This window comes from Puma concolor, unplaced genomic scaffold (genome assembly GCF_028749965.1).
Source record: "Puma concolor isolate L17-30 unplaced genomic scaffold, mPumCon1.1.hap2 unalloc_scaffold_24, whole genome shotgun sequence".
Lineage (NCBI taxonomy): Eukaryota > Metazoa > Chordata > Mammalia > Carnivora > Felidae > Puma > Puma concolor.
Window position 1 is genome coordinate 573,718 of NW_028240230.1, and position 17,754 is coordinate 591,471.

Sequence of the window (17,754 nt, forward strand, 5' to 3'; positions counted from 1 at the left end):
GATATTTAGCAGATGTTTTGTATTATATGTTTATATGTCACCAGGGGGTGTCTGATAATAATGGATTGATAAACGATTGATTCATTGATTATCCATGTATTTAATGAGTCAGATAGTCATTTAATATCTACTGTGCTTGGAACTATGCAAGGTGATACAGAGATGAATAGAACACATTTCTTTTTCCAAAGGAGTTCCCATTCTAGTGTGGAAAGAGTCAAATAAAATGAAAATGATAATGTTGTATAGCAAATACTGTTATAGAATGTAGTTAGGCTGCAAATGTATACTGGAAACACCAGGGAAAGATCATCAGAGGATGTGATGTCTGAGCTAAATCTTGAAGGATCAATAGGGGTTAGTTGGTTGAAGGTGGTAATGAAGGTGGTAATGAAAGACATTTTAGACTGAGGGAACAGTTTGTGTAAATATGGCAGGAACATTATCAGACATGGCATCCTTTTCCATGGGCTTCCACAGGTTTTTGTCATTTGTCAGTGGTGGCTTTTAGGGGGTCTTTGGTGGCTGGGATGTACTGTGAAGATAGAACCAGGCTGCATGAATTTTAGTAGGTAGTCATTTATGGTGAGTTCTGGGTTGATAGACATAAGTGGAGGGATGTTCTGGAGCATAAAGATGCCCATAAAATAGGGATTTTAAAGCTTAATCTCAAGTCATTTTATTAAATAGCCTTTAGGGCATGCTCTACCAGAAGCAACAGAAATTACATATGAAACCACTGTGGCTTTTTTTTTTTTTTTTTTTTTTTGGCTTATGGAATTCTGGTCTGGATTTCCAGGCTTTGTACTTGGGGAGCTAAACTGAAAAATTATGCTGATATCATAGATTGTTGTAGGAATTAAATAGAACCTATTGGCACTAGAATAGTCTCAAGAAATAGGAAGCAGAAACCTGGGAATTATCCTTGGCAACTCTGTTTTCTCTGTTCTCCTCATGCAACCGTTGTGAATTACTATTATTTTAAACTTCTAGATATCTCTTAAATCTCTCTATTTTCCACCATTACCTTAGTCCTAGTTACCATAATTTTTCCTTAGGACCATCACTGTTCATCCTAACAAGTCCACCCATATCCAGTCTTTTTTTTTTTTTAATGTTTATTTATTTTTGAGAGGGACAGAGACAGAATGCGAGTGGGTTAGGGGCAGAGAGAGAGGGAGAATCCGAAGCAGGCTCCAGGCTCTGAGCTGTCAGCACAGAGCCCAACGGGGGGCTCGAACTCACGAGCTGTGAGATCATGACCTGAGCCGAAGTCAGACGCTCAACCGACTGAGCCACCCAGGTGCCCCCACCCACACCCAGTCTTATCCCCCTTAACACTATGGACAGAATGATCTTTTCAAAACACACATCTGTGGGGTGCCTGGGTGGCTCAGTCAGTTAAGTGTCCGACTTTGGCTCAAGTTATGATCTCAGGCTTGTGGTTTCAAGCCCCATGTTGGGCTCTGTGTTGACAGTTCGGAGCCTGGAGCCTGCTTCGGATTCTGTCTCCCTCTCTCTCTCTGCCCCTCCTCCCCTCTCAAAAATAAATAAACATAATAAAAAAAATAAAAAAACCCCACACATCTGATCATGTTACCTCCTTGCATAAACTCTAATAATACTTCTTGGGATGAAGAGCCCTTTAAGGTCACGTACAAGGACTTGCAATGTCTGGCCTTTACCTTAGATCTCCAGCTTCATCTCAGACCACATTCTGCTTTGCTTACTGTGCCTTCTTAGAGTTTCAGTGATATACCAGGCTTCCTCCTGCCATAGCCTTTACATATAGTCTTTTCTTTTCCTGGAGCATTCTTCCCCTCCTAGTGAATTACTACTTATACTTTGGATCTAAACTCAACTCTATTCTTTAAGGATGCTTCCATGACTTTTCTGACTAGGTCAAGTTCTCATACACTCTCACAGCACTAATCACAGTTGCAACTTTTATTTCTTATATTTTTTAAAAAGTTTTTCAATGTTTATTTTTGAGAGAGAGAAATAGAGTGTGAGTGAGGGAGGGGCAGGGAGAGAGAGGAAGACACAGAATCTGAAGCAGGGTCCAGGCTCTGAGCTGTCAGCACAGAGCCCAATGCGGGGCTCGAACTCACAAACCACGAGATCACGACCTGAGCCAAAATCAGATGCCCAACCGACTGAGCCACCCAGGTACCCCTATTTCTTATTGTTTTGTGAAGATCTGTATCTCAGATAAGACGAAATACCAAGAAAGCAGATATCATGTGTACTTTTGCTCAATATTGTATCCTCAGTACTCCATACAGTGCTTATGGCACATATTAACTGCTCAACAAATATATGTTGAATGAATTAATAAGTCTCACCCTTCACTCCATCTCCTCCAACCAGAGAGAATAAGATTTTTTCATTTTGTCATTTTTAATAACCTGGCTGTGACTTAAGGTAAAATTCCTCATTGGGGAGGTCCTTGTCTTTTGACTAGGAAAATCATTTTAACAGGTGTGTTTGATTATGAGAGCTAAAGCCTATTGGGAGATACCTAGTTTGAGCAAAAAGGTAAGGTAAAGTACTCTATATAAGAAAACGACAGGAACTTAGAATACAACAGTGGCTAATCGGCAGCTGGAAGAGGAACACTGAGGGAACCTGAGAGTGGATGGGGTTCTAGCAATCAATAGAGAGTGGCTGTAGAACTCTAGGACAATACTATGTAGTGCTTGCTGTGCTATAAAGAAATCCCTGACTCTCATTAATTTCAAGTTATCTAGTAAGAGTTGGTTATATACAATAGCCTTGTGTTAGTCATATGGTGGGTCTATTTTCTTTTTCAAGGAAAAAGGTCTGTAGGTTCTGTGTTAGGTAGGCTTGGGGTGGAGAGAAGATAGCACCTATAGGATGTGATAATGTGAGAGAGATCAGGAGTCCACGGGAATAGAAAACAAAACGAAAATCAACTGCCAGCGTATAAAGCACTCAGGAATCTTCAAATTTTGGAGGGAGTATTGATTGCTGTTCATATAATGTATGGTGTGGGGTCGGGGCTATTTTACTTAAACATTAAAGGAAAGGACACCCTCAGAATGCCAAAAGTTTTGGGTTACCCCGGTAGTGGATATGGATTCTTCTGTGACAGAATTTTGAAGTAAGGAGTGATATAAGTCAGTTATCCCACTAGTGGAAGCCATAGCACCCTGGTATAGGTACTGTTTTAACATCTTGTTTTTGTATTTGGTTTGGTTTTTTGGAGCAATACTGATACCATGGAGAATATCTTCATGAGTATGCATGATGAAGAGGAATGCCGCTGGAATTTGCAAGGAAGTCCAACAAGCATTTGCTTCATTAAGATCTGGCAAGAGGAATATGGAAAATCACTGTGTGACAGTTCTGGTAGTTTGGTTTCTGAGATAGGATATTGGTGCAGTAGTTTTTTCTCTCGTGGTATTTACCGATCTAGTAATTGAACTGGGTGAAAAGTAGTAACTAGCACGATTTTTGATGAGAAGGTCTTTGATATTGTGGAGCTATTGTGGAGATTATGGAAATGTGTTAATAGTCATTTTACACCTTCAAAGTAATGTTGCCCTGAATATGACTTTGATGATGAGGATAATTTTTTTTCACATTAGATAGTTACATTTTCCAGGTTGAATGGAAAGGAAAGTTCCAATATGAGCTTCCTCCAGAAGGACAAATGTAAGAGTGGGAAGCTGTTTTGAACTTCTCTTATGAAGTAAATGCTACCTGTAACTATACTGATTGTCTCAGTCTCAACCAGGAATTATTCATTGAGGTTTTGATAAGCTAGGTAGGGGTCAAAATAGTAATTTCAGATTCTGTAATGCTTATTTGGCCACCAGAGACTATATAGATGGATAGTATTTGTCTTAGAGGTGTGTGAGAAATGTTTGTCATTGCATAGAAGAAGGAATAAATTTGAGCGAGAGCTAGTAAATCTGTAAATGGTTGGCTACTGCATGCTCACTGCAATGTTGGACCTCTTTCCAGAAAGGGGAGTTCTTTAAGTAGAGACCAGATATAAACAATACAGCCTTCTCCATTGGATTAATTTATGGATGATCCAACAGAATACTTTTCACTGATCAAATTCAGGAGTTTGAGGGCTGAAGCCTTGAATGATTTTAGGACTTATGCTTTGATCTAAGAACTTGGGATATGGACTCTACAGAAGTTCCAGAAGTTCACTGGGGTGTTAGAACCACAACCAAGAACAGAATGAGAATAAGTACCAAGAAAATAAAAAAACAGAATGTAAGAGTGGCGCCTGGGTGGCTCAGTCAGTTAAGCGTCCAACTTCGGCTCAGGTCATGATCTCGTGGCTCATGAGTTCAAGCCCCATGTCAGGTTCTGTGCTGACAGCTCAGAGCCTGGAACCTGCTTCAGATTCTGTGTCTCCCTCTCTCTCTGCCCCAACCCACTTGCATTCTGTCTCTGTCTCTCTCAAAAATAAAGAAACATTAAAAATTAAAACAAAACAAAACAAAACAAAACAAAACAAAACAAAAACCCAGAATGTAAGAAGCAGTTCTAATCAGAAGACAACTTAACATCAATTGGGCTAGCACTTCTTTGGTTGGTCAAATACTTACTTGCTTTGCAGTGATTTAAAGTCCTGGACCTGACATAGCTTACCAATTTTTAAAGAAGCAGAATGAAGCAATCTTACCCAACACCGAAACCATAGTGTATATAATAATTCTTGGACTCAAAAGGCACTTTAAAAACTGGCATCTTCTTTTCAGGGTCTTTGCTTATGCTTATAACTGAATAGTTGATTTTTTAGGCATAGGCTGAAGAACGAACCTAGTATTTTTTTTTTAAATTTTTTTTTTCAACGTTTTATTTATTTTTGGGACAGAGAGAGACAGAGCATGAACGGGCGAGGGGCAGAGAGAGAGGGAGACACAGAATCGGAAACAGGCTCCAGGCTCTGAGCCATCAGCCCAGAGCCCGACGCGGGGCTCGAACTCACGGACCGCGAGATCGCGACCTGGTTGAAGTCGGACGCTTAACCGACTGCGCCACCCAGGCGCCCCCCTAGTATTTTTATAAGTAGGTAAGTCAACACCTGGTCTTTCTCACTCACCTTGGATGTCAAGCGAAGCCAGACATTTGGAGGCAAGAACTATTGGGTGTCCAATTGGAACAACATTATTTGAGGTCACTGTCTCTGACCCCATTCTCTGTCATACACTGTCCAAGAAGGAAAATGGTTTGAGACAGAGGCAAGGGCAGGAATGGTAGGAAGTTATAATTATGGGAGTGCTGTACATGTGTAAGACGCCAAGTAAATGGTTTACTGCTATCCACAATGTAGACATTGCATGATTCTTTACAGCCTTTAGTATATTTATTCATTCAAAAATATTTTTTTAATTTAATTTTTTATTTTTTTAAATTTACGTCCAAATTAGTTAGTATGTAGCGCAAGGATGACTTCCGGAGTAGATTCCTTAGTGCCCCTTACCCATTTAGCCCACCCTCTCTCCCACAACCCCTCCAGTAACCCTCAATTTGTTCTCCATGTTTACAAGTCTCTTATGTTTTGTCCCCCTCCCTGTTTTATCAAAAATAATTTTTAAAAAATAATTTTTTTAAAGTCTGTTTATTTATTTTGAGAGAGAGACAGTGCAAGTGGGAGAGGGGCAGAGAGAGAAGGAAAGAGAGAATCCCAAGCAGGCTCTGCACTGTCAGCGCAGAGCCCAACGTGGGGCTCGAACCCATGAACTCTGAGATCATGACCTGAGCCCCAATCAAGAGTCAAACACTCAACTGACTGAGCCACTCAGGTGCCCCTCAAAAAAATTAGTTTTTAAGTGCTAGGAAGTATATAATTTGCTAGGCATTGGGGAAACAAATGACATCCTGTACTCTTGAAGAGCTCACAATCCAGTGAGAAAGACAAAAGAGCTAAAACTTGAAATTCTACCTATAGTAAATTCTCAAAACACTATTTATTAAATGAATGAAATATTAACCTGATTACCTAGCTGTGGAGCTTAAAATGTGACTAATTTCTTTTGATGGGAAACTCTTTTATTAAGGGAAAAAGACAATAATGGTCTTTTATGTTTCAGTGTGTACTGAGCTATTAACAATTCTAGATATTATTCACAACCTCTGTTCCTACTTTCACACATCTCTGTGTTGTTTTTGTATTAGAATGGGATGGAAACTAGATTTGTGTTCAAAAAAGAAATAACAGTACTTGAACTTACTCTTTCTATTACAGGTAACCACATGGTGGATATTAGAGATATTCTATTTATTTTGGATGAACTACAGCACCAGTATGAAGATTTTTGTAAGTGAGCTCTCGTTGCTACAGCAAGTATTATTTATAAATAAGTTGCCTTTAAATTAAATCCTAATTTGTAGGTTTTATCATATGGACTCTGAAAGCCTTCTCTGACCCCATGACTCTAACTCTTTAAAATTTTTTTTTTAATGTTTTATTTATTTTTTGAGAGCAAGAGAGACAGAGCGTGAGCGGGGGAGGGGCAGAAAGAGAGGGGGAGACACAGAATCCAAAACAGGCTCCAGGCTCTGAGCTGCCAGCACAGAGCCCGACGCGGGGCTCGAACTCACACACTGCGAGATCACGACCTGAGCTGAAGTTGGACGCTTAACCGACTGACCCACCCGTGTGCACCCCCCCCCATAGATAACTCTAAACTCTAACTCTTTAGATAAAAGTTTAAATCCTAAACATACCTAATCAGTATTGATTATGTAACTACCATAATTTTCTTTTATCTTTCCCTTAATATTTTGCAACATGAAGTCAACTTTAAAACAAAATAATAACACTAAGAAAAAAAAACGTAATTTGCAACTTGTGGGTCATTCTGACATCCTGACATTGACAGTTAAAAATTTTTAATATAGGGGTGCCTGAGTGGCTCAGTCAGTTAAATGTCCAAATTCGGCTCAGGTCATGATCTCATGGTCCGTGAGCTCAAGCCCCTCATCAGGCTCTGTGCTGACTGCTCAGAGCCTGGAGGCTGAGGCAGATTCTGTGTCTCCCTTTCTCTCTCTGACCCTCCCCTGCTTGTGCTTTGTCTGTCTCAAAAATAAATAAACATTAAAACATTTTTTAAAAATTGTTTTTAGTATATTATTCAGTATCATTCATGATTAGTTTTGTTTTTCTTCATTAAGTACGTTTTTAAAAATCTCTTCCTGTTGCACATGGTGTCACTCCCTTTTCTTTCTCTGTCCGGACATCCTTTGGTCAAGATTATCTATGTGTATAATTTTAAGCTCAATTTGGCTCAGTTGGTTGAGCGTCTGACTTCAGCTCAGGTCGTGTTCTCACGGTTCGTGAGATCCTCAGCTGCTTCGGATTCTGTGTCTCCCTCTCTCTCTCTTCCTCCCCTGCTCACAGTCTGTCTCTGCCTCTCTCAAAAATAAATAAAGATTTCAAAAGATTAAAAAAAAAGAATTATATAGTTCTAATAAACTTGCTACAAATAGAGCAGCCTCTTGCCTGATCCTTTCCTCAGTTTCTCCAGAGGCAAACATTTTAGCTGATTACCTGATATTTGTTTTCATGACTGTAAATAACATGTTTGTATTGCTTCTTGTTGATTTTTTTAAATTTTGGGTAGACCTAGTAAACTCCCTAATATGAAAAATAAGGATTTAGCTCTGTTTCATTTTCCCTGTCCCCACCACATCCACTTCCCATACCTATCCATCCTCCTAATATAGTCATAGGGTAATTGAGTAAGTTTTAATTCTGTATTTATGTGAATATATTTATGTACACACTATTCACTGCTGAGCCACATGTAAGTATCTTGTGGCTACTTTCTCTTTCTGTACAATTTTTCCCTCTTTGAGTTGTCTTACTTACTTATTTGCTTGGTTTAAAAAAAAAGTATATATATTACTGATTGAAGCTTAAACTCTGCCAACTGTCTAAATATCCTCTTCGTAAGTTTGTCTGCACAAGGTATTCTAGTAGTTTTGTCTTCTTGAAGAAATCTTCTTTAGAGTATTTTGATGTTCTTCAGTATGAATTTGTTGCCCTCTACATTTTGTGTGCAACTGTCATCTTGAGATCTTTCTTCATTAACATGCTGGAGACTTTTCACTTCTCTCCTCCTATGACAGATTCTGTCTTCGTATTTTATGGATGGTTTGGGTACAGAATTCTAGATTGTAAATAATTTTCTATGTTTTCTAGTTTTCAGTATTGCCATTGAAGTGCAAAATTTTCTGACTCTTGACTTTGACACTGATTTTTTTTTTTTTTCAAGCGTATAGGATATTTTCTAGTCTTCTGAAAGTCTCCTGGAAAGAAGTTTCTTTGTAACGATTGTGCTGAATACAGCGTCCTTTGATTCTGGAAAATTAAAATAATTTGTTGATGATTTCCTTTCCTCTATTTTTTCTGTCTCTGTGGAAATCTTGATATTTGGATATGTGACATAATGGGATGATTCCTTTTTTTTTTTTTTTAACCTTTTTCTCTTATCTCTTTGTTATGCTTTATTTATTTATTATTTATTTATTTATATTTATTACACGAGTGGGAGTGGAAGAGGGGCAAAGGGAGAGGGAGAGGGAGTCTTAAGCAGGCTCCACACCCAGCGCAGAACCCAACATAGGGCTCAGTCTCACGACTGTGAGATCATGACCTGGGCTGAAATCAAGAGTCGGATGCTTAACTGACTGAGCCACCCAGGTGGCTTCTGAGAGAGTTCCTTAAATTTATCTTCCAATGCTTCTATTTCGTTTTTCATTTGTACTTTTAAATTTCCAATAATTTCTTTCCCCTCTGTTATTGTATTATAATAGCCTCCTCTTATTTCATGGGCATTTCTATTGTTCCACAAACAATATCTTCTGTTGCAACTACGAACTTCTGTTGCAGTGCTTTCGAGATTTCCTTTTTCATTCATATTCTGTCTCCTCCAAGGTATTTTTTTCTGTTTGTTTTTCATTGTAGAACTGTTCCTCAAATGTCTGGTGATCTTTGGTTGTCTACTCATATTTGAGAATGGTGAACTCAAAAGCTATTTGGAAGCTCTGAGACTGAGGGCAAAACTAGCTGATTATGAGCTGTAGGATAGTGATTCTTAACCAGAGATGATTTGGAGATTTCCCCCACCCCCCACCCTGAACTTCCCCTTCCCCCAGGAACATTTGGAAACATTTGGAGACATTTTTGGTCATCACAATCTGTGTTACTGGCATCAAGTGATGAGAGGCCAGGGATGCTTCTGAGTATCCTACAATACACAGGACAGCTCTCTCAATAAAGAAGTATCTGTCTCTGGGGCGCCTGGGTGGCGCAGTCGGTTAAGCGTCCGACTTCAGCCAGGTCACGATCTTGCCGTCCGTGAGTTCGAGCCCCGCGTCGGGCTCTGGGCTGATGGCTCAGAGCCTGGAGCCTGTTTCCGATTCTGTGTCTCCCTCTCTCTCTGCCCCTCGCCCGTTCATGCTCTGTCTCTCTCTGTCCCAAAAATAAATAAACGTTGAAAAAAAATTAAAAAAAAAAAAGAAAAAAAAAGAAGTATCTGTCTCAAAATGCCAGTACTGCTGAGATTGAGAAACCCTGCTATCATCGGCTGGTCTGGCTGGGCTATTTGCCTGGAAACCCCTTAATATGACTGTCTTTAGGGTATATTTCCTTTTGAGATGGTCAGAGTGTTCAAAGAAACTTTGAATATCCTTCCCGGAGGTATAGCCTTGCTTCATAGAATTCCAGGTGTTAAATAAGACGAAAGACTGAAGTTCCCATTATTCAGTGTAAGCCTCCCTCCGAGTTTTGCAGGTAACACTCCTACCCTCTATTGTGTTTAGTATTCCATAATCCAGAGACCTTGTGTTTAACCCTTTCTGATGAATTGTCACTTTCCTGCTGGAGTAGGAGAAGATCAGTAACTGGCTGTGCCCAGTGGATAAAAGTGAATATCTGGCCGTGTGAAGAGACCCTAGGTATCAAATTACTACTTAAAGGGATTTTAACCAGTTCTTTCTTTTTAGCTTCACTCTTACCCTCACTTTTAGACGTACCTAAATGCTACTAATTTATGAACTTTTGGAGTTTTTGTGTTATGAATTGGGTTCCTTCTTGGCTTTCCCCATTCTGCCTTATGGTTCAGCCTTTTCAGGTCTACTAAGTTCATCCGCTTTCCAGATTCCAAAATTTAATTGTAGTAGTTTCTTTTCCTCTTCTTTTTGTTATTATGGATTTGTGATGGTTTAAAAATTCCTTTAGTTTATTTTTGAGAGAGAGAGAGAGAGAGAGAGAGAGAGAGCGAGCCGGGGAGGGCAGAGAGAGGGGAAGACACAGAATCCAAAGCAGGCTCCAGGCTTCAAGCTGTTAGTACAGAGCCTGATGTGGGGCTCCAACTCACAAACCGCGAGATCATGGCCTGAGCTGAAGTTGGACACCTAACTGACTGGACCACCGAGGCATCCCCAAAATTCCTTAGTTTAAATGGAGTGTTTTGGGGCGCCTGGGTGGCGCAGTCGGTTAAGCGTCCGACTTCAGCCAGGTCACGATCTCGCGGTCTGTGAGTTCGAGCCCCGCGTCAGGCTCTGGGCTGATGGCTCAGAGCCTGGAGCCTGTTTCCGATTCTGTGTCTCCCTCTCTCTCTGCCCCTCCCCCATTCATGCTCTGTCTCTCTCTGTCCCAAAAATAAATAAACGTTGAAAAAAAAAAAATTTAAATGGAGTGTTTGAAGGCTGTTCAATTTGCTATTTTTACCTGAACGTTTCAAAGTTTATTTTGAGGGGCACCTGGGTGGCTCAGTCGGCTAAGCGTCCGACTTCGGCTCAGGTCATCATCTCACGGTCTGTGAGTTCGAGCCCCGCATCGGGCTCTGTGCTGACCTCTCGGAGCCTGGAGCCTGTTTCGGATTCTGTGTCTCCCTCTCTCTCTGACCCTCCCCTGTTCATGCTCTGTCTCTCTCTGTCTCAAAAATAAATAAACGTTAAAAAAAATTAAAAAAAAAAAAAAAACAAAGTTTATTTTGAATTCTAATTTTGTCTTTGATGTAGAAGTTTTTTCATTAATTATTCTTTTCTGACATAGATATTCCTAATAATCACATACCCACTCCCATGCATAATAATTCATGTTATTCATTCTTCTGTATCTTTGCTGATTTTTAAAAAAAATTTTTTTTTTTAACGTTTATTTATTTTTTTGGGACAGAGAGAGACAGAGCATGAACGGGGGAGGGGCAGAGAGTGAGGGAGACACAGAATCAGAAACAGGCTCCAGGCGCCGAGCCATCAGCCCAGAGCCCGACGCGGGGCTCGAACTCACGGACCGCGAGATCGTGACCTGGCTGAAGTCGGACGCTTAACCGACTGCGCCACCCAGGCGCCCCTCTTTGCTGATTTTTTTTACTAGTTCTGTTATAGAGAAAGGAACATTGTCTCCAAATATAATTGTAGATTTGTCTATTTCTCCGTTCAGTTTTGTCAGGTTTTGGTTCATGCATTTTGAAGCTCTGTTGCTAGGTGAATTCACATTTAGAATAGTTCTATCTTCTTGGTGAGCTGATTCTTTTATCATTATGCAATATGTATGTGATCACTGGTAATTTTCTTTTCTCTCAAGTTTACTTTTTCTGATTCTAATATAACTCCAGTTTTCTTTTGATTAGTGCTTAGATGGTAAGTATTTTCCATCCTTTTACTTTTAACCTTCTTATATCACCAGTCTTGAAGTGTTTTGTAAACCACACAGAGTTGGGTGATGTTTTTTGTATTTATTTGTATAATTCCTATATTTTAATTGGAGTGTTTAAATCATATGTAATGTAATTACTTATACATTCAGACCAGGTATACCATATTATTATTTGTTTTCTATTTTTTCCTCTGTTTTTCAACCATTTTATCCCTTCTTTTTTGGGGAGCATTTTTTTAGTATGTGAATTTATTCCATATGTATTTTCACTATATCTCTGTATTTTTCCAGTGGTTGTTTTAAGGATTATAGTATACATACTTAACCTTTTCTAGTATACTAAAATAAATATTTTACCACTTCAAGTGGAATATAGAAGTTTTACCATTATATAGACCTTTTTACCCTCCCTCCGTTAAGCTGTAATTTTATTATGTATTACCACTATACACACTGAAAGCTTCGGACAATGTTTTATAAGTTTTGCCTTCAATGATCAAACATATTTTAAACTTCTAAGAGGAGAATAATAGTCTATCATAAAATCAAGTATTATAACATTTGAAATACTTTAAAATGTGTTATTCAAATGTAAGGTACTATTCTGAGCCGTCAGATGAATTTTATAAAGGAAGCCCCAGTGGGACATTGTATTAATATCTTTCTGAAGAGGTTATTTTATATATAAACTATTTTTTCCCACAAGTACTGAGAATCTTTAGGAGAGTAAATATTTGTATTCTGATGTTAAATTAAAAACAATTTTTTTAATGTTTATTTTTGAGAGAGAGGGAGACAGAACGTGAGTGGGGGAGGGGCAGAGAGTGAGGGAGACAGATTCTGAAGCAGGCTCCAGGCTCTGAGATGTCAGCACAGAGCCCAATGTGGGGCTCAAACCCATGAGCAGTGAGATCATGACCCGAGCCGAAGTGGGATGCCCAACGAACTGAGCCACCCAGGTGCCCCTGTATTCTGATTTTATAAGTAAAAATTTCCCCACTCCAACTTCCTTATACTTCAGTATGCTCATAACTAAGGGATTTGTAGCTGTATTGGCATATTTAGCCTATAATCTTTCAAAATTGGCAGAGTGGGGAATGAGAACTACAAACTTCAGTAGGCTATCACTTTTGATTTGGTGTAACTTCAAATAGCTTTGGATAAAAGAATTTAAATATATTAAACCAGAAGATTATATTTAAAAATTTTTTTCAACGTTTATTTATTTTGGGGGGGACAGAGAGAGACAGAGCATGAATGGGGGAGGGGCAGAGAGAGAGGGAGACACAGAATCGGAAACAGGCTCCAGGCTCCGAGCCATCAGCCCAGAGCCTGACGCGGAGCTCGAACTCCCGGACCGCGAGATCGTGACCTGGCTGAAGTCGGACGCTTAACCGACTGCGCCACCCAGGCGCCCCCAGAAGATTATATTTAACCTAGTTAATATTTCAGTCTTAGTTATCAGCTCTGTTAGTTTTTCAACATATTAACCTTATTTAACTTTTTAAACTGTGTTTATTTAAGCAATTGATAATTTCTTGAATAGTTTTCATGAGGACTTAGTTGTTACTTTTTAAAAACTATTACAAATGGTACAGGTAAATAGAATAATTAAATATGTTTCTCTTGCTTAGCAGTTATGGAATCATCAGCCTTGGATGAGTCTACTTCAAACAGAAAGTTATCAAATATATCAGAATGTTATCCACAGTATAGGATGAAAAGCAGTTTCTCTTCCAGACTACGTGAACCATCATTATTCCCAAAGTTAAATAGAAAACACCTCCAATATCATAAAGTTATGGAGGATAATGATTACCTTGAATTTAAAAGATCAAAAAATCCTTTGCAAAGAAAAAAAATCCTAAATGGGGTTGATAGCAGTGATATAGGATTCTGGGAACCATATTCAAAGGATGGCATAAACTTTAAGAAAAGTTCAGAGAAGATTGAAATTCATGACTCAAAGTCTACGTCACATAGCTTGAAGAGCATCACAAGCCTCAAAAAGTCTCTGGATAAAAGTGATCATTTTAGTACCCCCAAACTTCAGAAGCCAGCTGTGAGAAGGCATTCCAGCCTCCTAAAACAGGTTTCGTCGAAAGAAAAGATTGCAGTGAATGCTCTGGGTCAGTATCATATATGTAAGTCAAAATATAGGTCCTGGAGTTCTTGAGTCATCACAGAAACAAGCTGAATTAACCATTGATTAGACCGTTGTTTGCATTTCATTTGTCAATACTAATGAGTAATCACCACTTCTGGTATATAGACCAGTGTATGTAACACTGTGGTTTTAAGTTGTGCCTTTTCAGATGGTTGTGTTCCCTTTTTCAGATGCCTAACTTTGACCAAGAAGTTTATTCAGAGATTAATCCAACTCACTCAAGTTCCCTAGAAATAGAGGGCCTGTTTTCTTTTGGAAATGCTTGTTTTATAATTTTTAAGCTAAATATGTAAGGAGTCTATGTGAAATTTTTGTTCAGGTTCCATCATTTAAATATATGATATCCATATCCAATATGATATGATAATGCTTCAGATATCATCTCTTTTGGACATGGGAATATGAGGAAAGATAAAATAACTACTATTTTACAGTTTGGTTCCCCAGGGCGTTATGGTCTTTCTCCAAGATGAGCAAGGTTTTCCAACCAATGTATAGTTTCCTCCTTCCGTGGTACCTCTATCACAGAAGTCCTGTGTGTGGAACTTAATTAAATACTCCTTCCTATAGTCCTTGGCTGAAGTTACTTAAGTTGTTTATTTTCTTGAAAGAGACTTATCTTTTTATTGCATTTAATATTGAAGGCAATTGTTAAAATGAGTGCTTAGTGAAATACTAGTGGTTCTTACACAGTAATACATATTTTAAACAACTCAGTTGAACAGAAAGTGTGCTCTTTTAAGGAGGCACAACAATGTTCTTTCTGATTCCTTTACCGATACGCTACTATTACTCTGTGCCTCATTCCTAATTCTGAGTTCTTTATATTCCAGTAAGATGAAAACCCTTGTTAAAGGAACAGTGGAGTAGTAGGCATTTAGCCCTTGGGTAGAAGAAGCCTGTGGAAGAAAGCGCTTATCTATCTTGCTGGTGTCGCCAACCTTTGCCATACTTAATATTCTTTGTAAAGAGAAGTGTGAAATCGTTTATCTGGTATAACTTCTCAAGATAAATTGATGGTAATTGAACATTTCTGAAATGTGACTGTCATTGGATATACATTTTAAAAACATTTTTAACTTTTCATTGTTATGATAATTTTTAAATCATAAGAATTACACAAAGGGAAAGACGTTTCTATATACTCTTCATCTCGTTTTCCCAGGTGTTAAGATCTTGTATAATCACAGTACAGTGAACTAAATCAGGAAATTGACACTGATACAATATTATTTATATTCTGAAGATCTTATTCAAGTTTTTTCAATTGGTCCATAAATGTATTTTTCCTGGTTCAAGGTCTCATCTAGGATCACACATTACATTCAGTTGTCACGTGTCCCTTAGTCTCCTCTGACCTAGGATAATTTCATGACCATGACACTTTCGAAGAGTATTGACTAGTTAATTTGTAAAATGTCCCTCATTTTGGGTTTTCCTTATATTTCTTCGTAAGTTCAGGCTATGCATTTTTGGTGGGAATTACAGAGAAGTGATACTATGCCTATCTCAGTGCATGATATGAGGGGACTCACGATGGCCATGTGTATCTCCTGCGAAGATTGTATGATTTTGAAGATTGTGAACTGAAAACATGGTAGCCTAAAATGATGGGAAGGGGAAGAACTCTCATTGTTTGCTTGGAATCCTGGAATTTAAACTAAACACTTTGTTGTTGTGATCTCTTGAACTCGTTCATTATATTTCAATCAGAACCAAGCAGCATTGGCTGGGTCACTGGAACAGGCTGTTCCTCCAAACAAGTAGTTTATAAACATTTATAGAACTTCAAGATTGTTTTCTGTTTGAGCTATATGGGAAATATTTAGGTATAATGTAAGACACAACAGAAATACGAAGAAAAAAGCAGTCATATGAGGTAATAATAATTAGATAAAACTTGTTTTCTAATTGCTAAAGACTTTGGGTGCTAATTATTGCTTAAGACACATAAATTCTGTGGCTGAATAGTTTTCTACATTTTGTATATTTAGAAAACATCTGTGAAGCTATCAATAAACTCCAAGAAAATTGCATTGCTACAGAAGAACTTCAGTCAGGGGCGCCTGGGTGGCGCAGTCGGTTGAGCGTCCGACTTCAGCCAGGTCACGATCTCGCGGTCCGTGAGTTCGAGCCCCGCGTCGGGCTCTGGGCTGATGGCTCAGAGCCTGGAGCCTGTTTCCGATTCTGTGTCTCCCTCTCTCTCTGCCCCTCCCCCGTTCATGCTCTGTCTCTCTCTGTCCCAAAAATAAATAAACGTTGAAAAAAAAAAATTTAAAAAAAGAAGAACTTCAGTCCATTTTGCCTTCAATAGGAGTTACTTTATCAGACAAAGAGTTCAAGGAGATTGTGGCAAAGACTGCTCAAAATGGTGAGACTGATAATACCAAACTTTTTGAAAAAATTAGATACTTTTATGGGATAGTATTAAATGATGGAGTAAGTTCTCAACTAGGAATGGAACAGAATGGGCCATGCTAAAGAAGATTCTAAAAGAACAGATATAAAAATGGAAAGTGGAAAAAAAATTCCTGGAAAATCTGCCCTAATGGATTGGTTTGGAGGGACTAGTCCTTTTATAGCTCAGAATTGTTATGTAACACTCTATCACTATCCCTAGCTATGCCTTCCCGTATGGGACAGGTACTGGAAAGGCTGACCCAGTTGTGGGGAGGTTCAGGCAATAAGAGCACAAAATCCAAGGGGTACAAAAATCTCTGAGCAAATAGCCTAAGCATCCAAGAAGAAATAACTGGAGATTCCAAAATGGTAAGGAAGTGCTACAACTAGGAATTTAGGGCTAATGATACTTAACCAATCAAGGCAGATGATTAGCATCTAGATGTTAAATAGCATATCCCAGTCACCAGCCTAAGTTCAAGGCAGATTTTAAGTTTCCAGGAAGAGCTTTTGTATTGGAGAAGTTGTTTTATCATTAAGTAAGAACCATCCACAACAGAAGTTCAGCTGAGGAGAGGGCAGAGGCAACATTTTGGGGAAAGACTGACTTGGGAATATATTAGAAATGAATTCTTAGAACCTGAGCAAAATTTCTTAGCTAAGGCAAATGGGAAAGAAGATTAAAAAAAAAAAAAAAAATCTAAGGTGTAGGTAGGTGCTACTAAAATTATTGAGCCCTTTCATGTTGCTTATCAGGATTGGTAGGATCACTGTGGAGGGTGTATATCTAAAAATAGGTAGTTAATTGGATCAGCTGATAGTAATGGGGACACTTGGGTCTGTCAGGATTGGTCAGTATTGTCAAGGTGTCTTAATGGATAGCATTTTGACTGGGTTTTCATGATGGTATGAAATAGACTCCTTAAGTTTCTCATGGTCCATCTATATGGTCACCTTTCCTTTTTCCTATATCTATCAAAAATTGAGGACCTAGCTCAGTCCATTGCACTTTATAATAGGTGTTTAAAAATTATTGAGTAATTATCAAAATGAAACGAACTGACCTAATTCAGAGACAGGATATGAAAGGAGAAATAGAATTACGATGAAGTGAAGAAGTAATTTTTTTTCATAGTTGTATGAAACTATGAATTTACCTTTTATGCAAAAATATAAAGAATGCATGATCTAAAGTCTTTATTTTACAGGAAATGGAATGGTGAAGTTAGATGACTTTATGAGCGCTCTCTCCAAGGAGCAAAGTCTCCCTGAATGTGATGGTAGGTAGGAAATTTATTTTAAAATGATTTGGAGGAAAGAAGTGGTTAGGTTGAAAAGAGGTTCAACTGAACCGAGTTTGCTTTTTGGGTAGGTACTTAATAGTTCTGAAATTCTCAGGCAAGCCATGAAAACTTGATGTATTAGGGTAGTGATAGCTAACTTGCTTCCCTCACAGAATTGTTAGATGGATTTTAAAAACTGTAAAGTACTACACAAATGTAGAGTAAGGTAATGAGGAATTCCAATA

General features: G+C 38.5%; 1 protein-coding gene across 4 annotated transcripts in view; it reads left to right on the top strand.

Annotated features, from left to right (window-relative positions):
- Positions 1–17,506, top strand: part of LOC147571516 (EF-hand calcium-binding domain-containing protein 13-like) — a 34,687-nt gene extending 17,181 nt beyond the window's left edge. The window contains exons 1-5 of one of the 4 annotated variants that reach the window (XR_015247335.1): positions 4,834–5,059; positions 6,236–6,307; positions 13,294–13,788; positions 15,821–16,197; positions 17,435–17,506. Coding sequence is in view for 1 of the 4 variants with exons in the window: in XM_086696301.1 (XP_086552427.1) it covers positions 6,236–6,307; positions 13,294–13,788; positions 15,821–16,089 (836 nt within the window). In the remaining 3 variants the exon portion in view is untranslated. Of the gene's footprint in view, positions 1–4,833; positions 5,060–6,235; positions 6,308–13,293; positions 13,789–15,820; positions 16,294–17,434 lie in introns of those variants that run through there. The other 3 variants (XR_015247333.1, XR_015247334.1, XM_086696301.1) reach the window with 3 other exon arrangements.
- Positions 17,507–17,754: the final 248 nt, after the last annotated feature.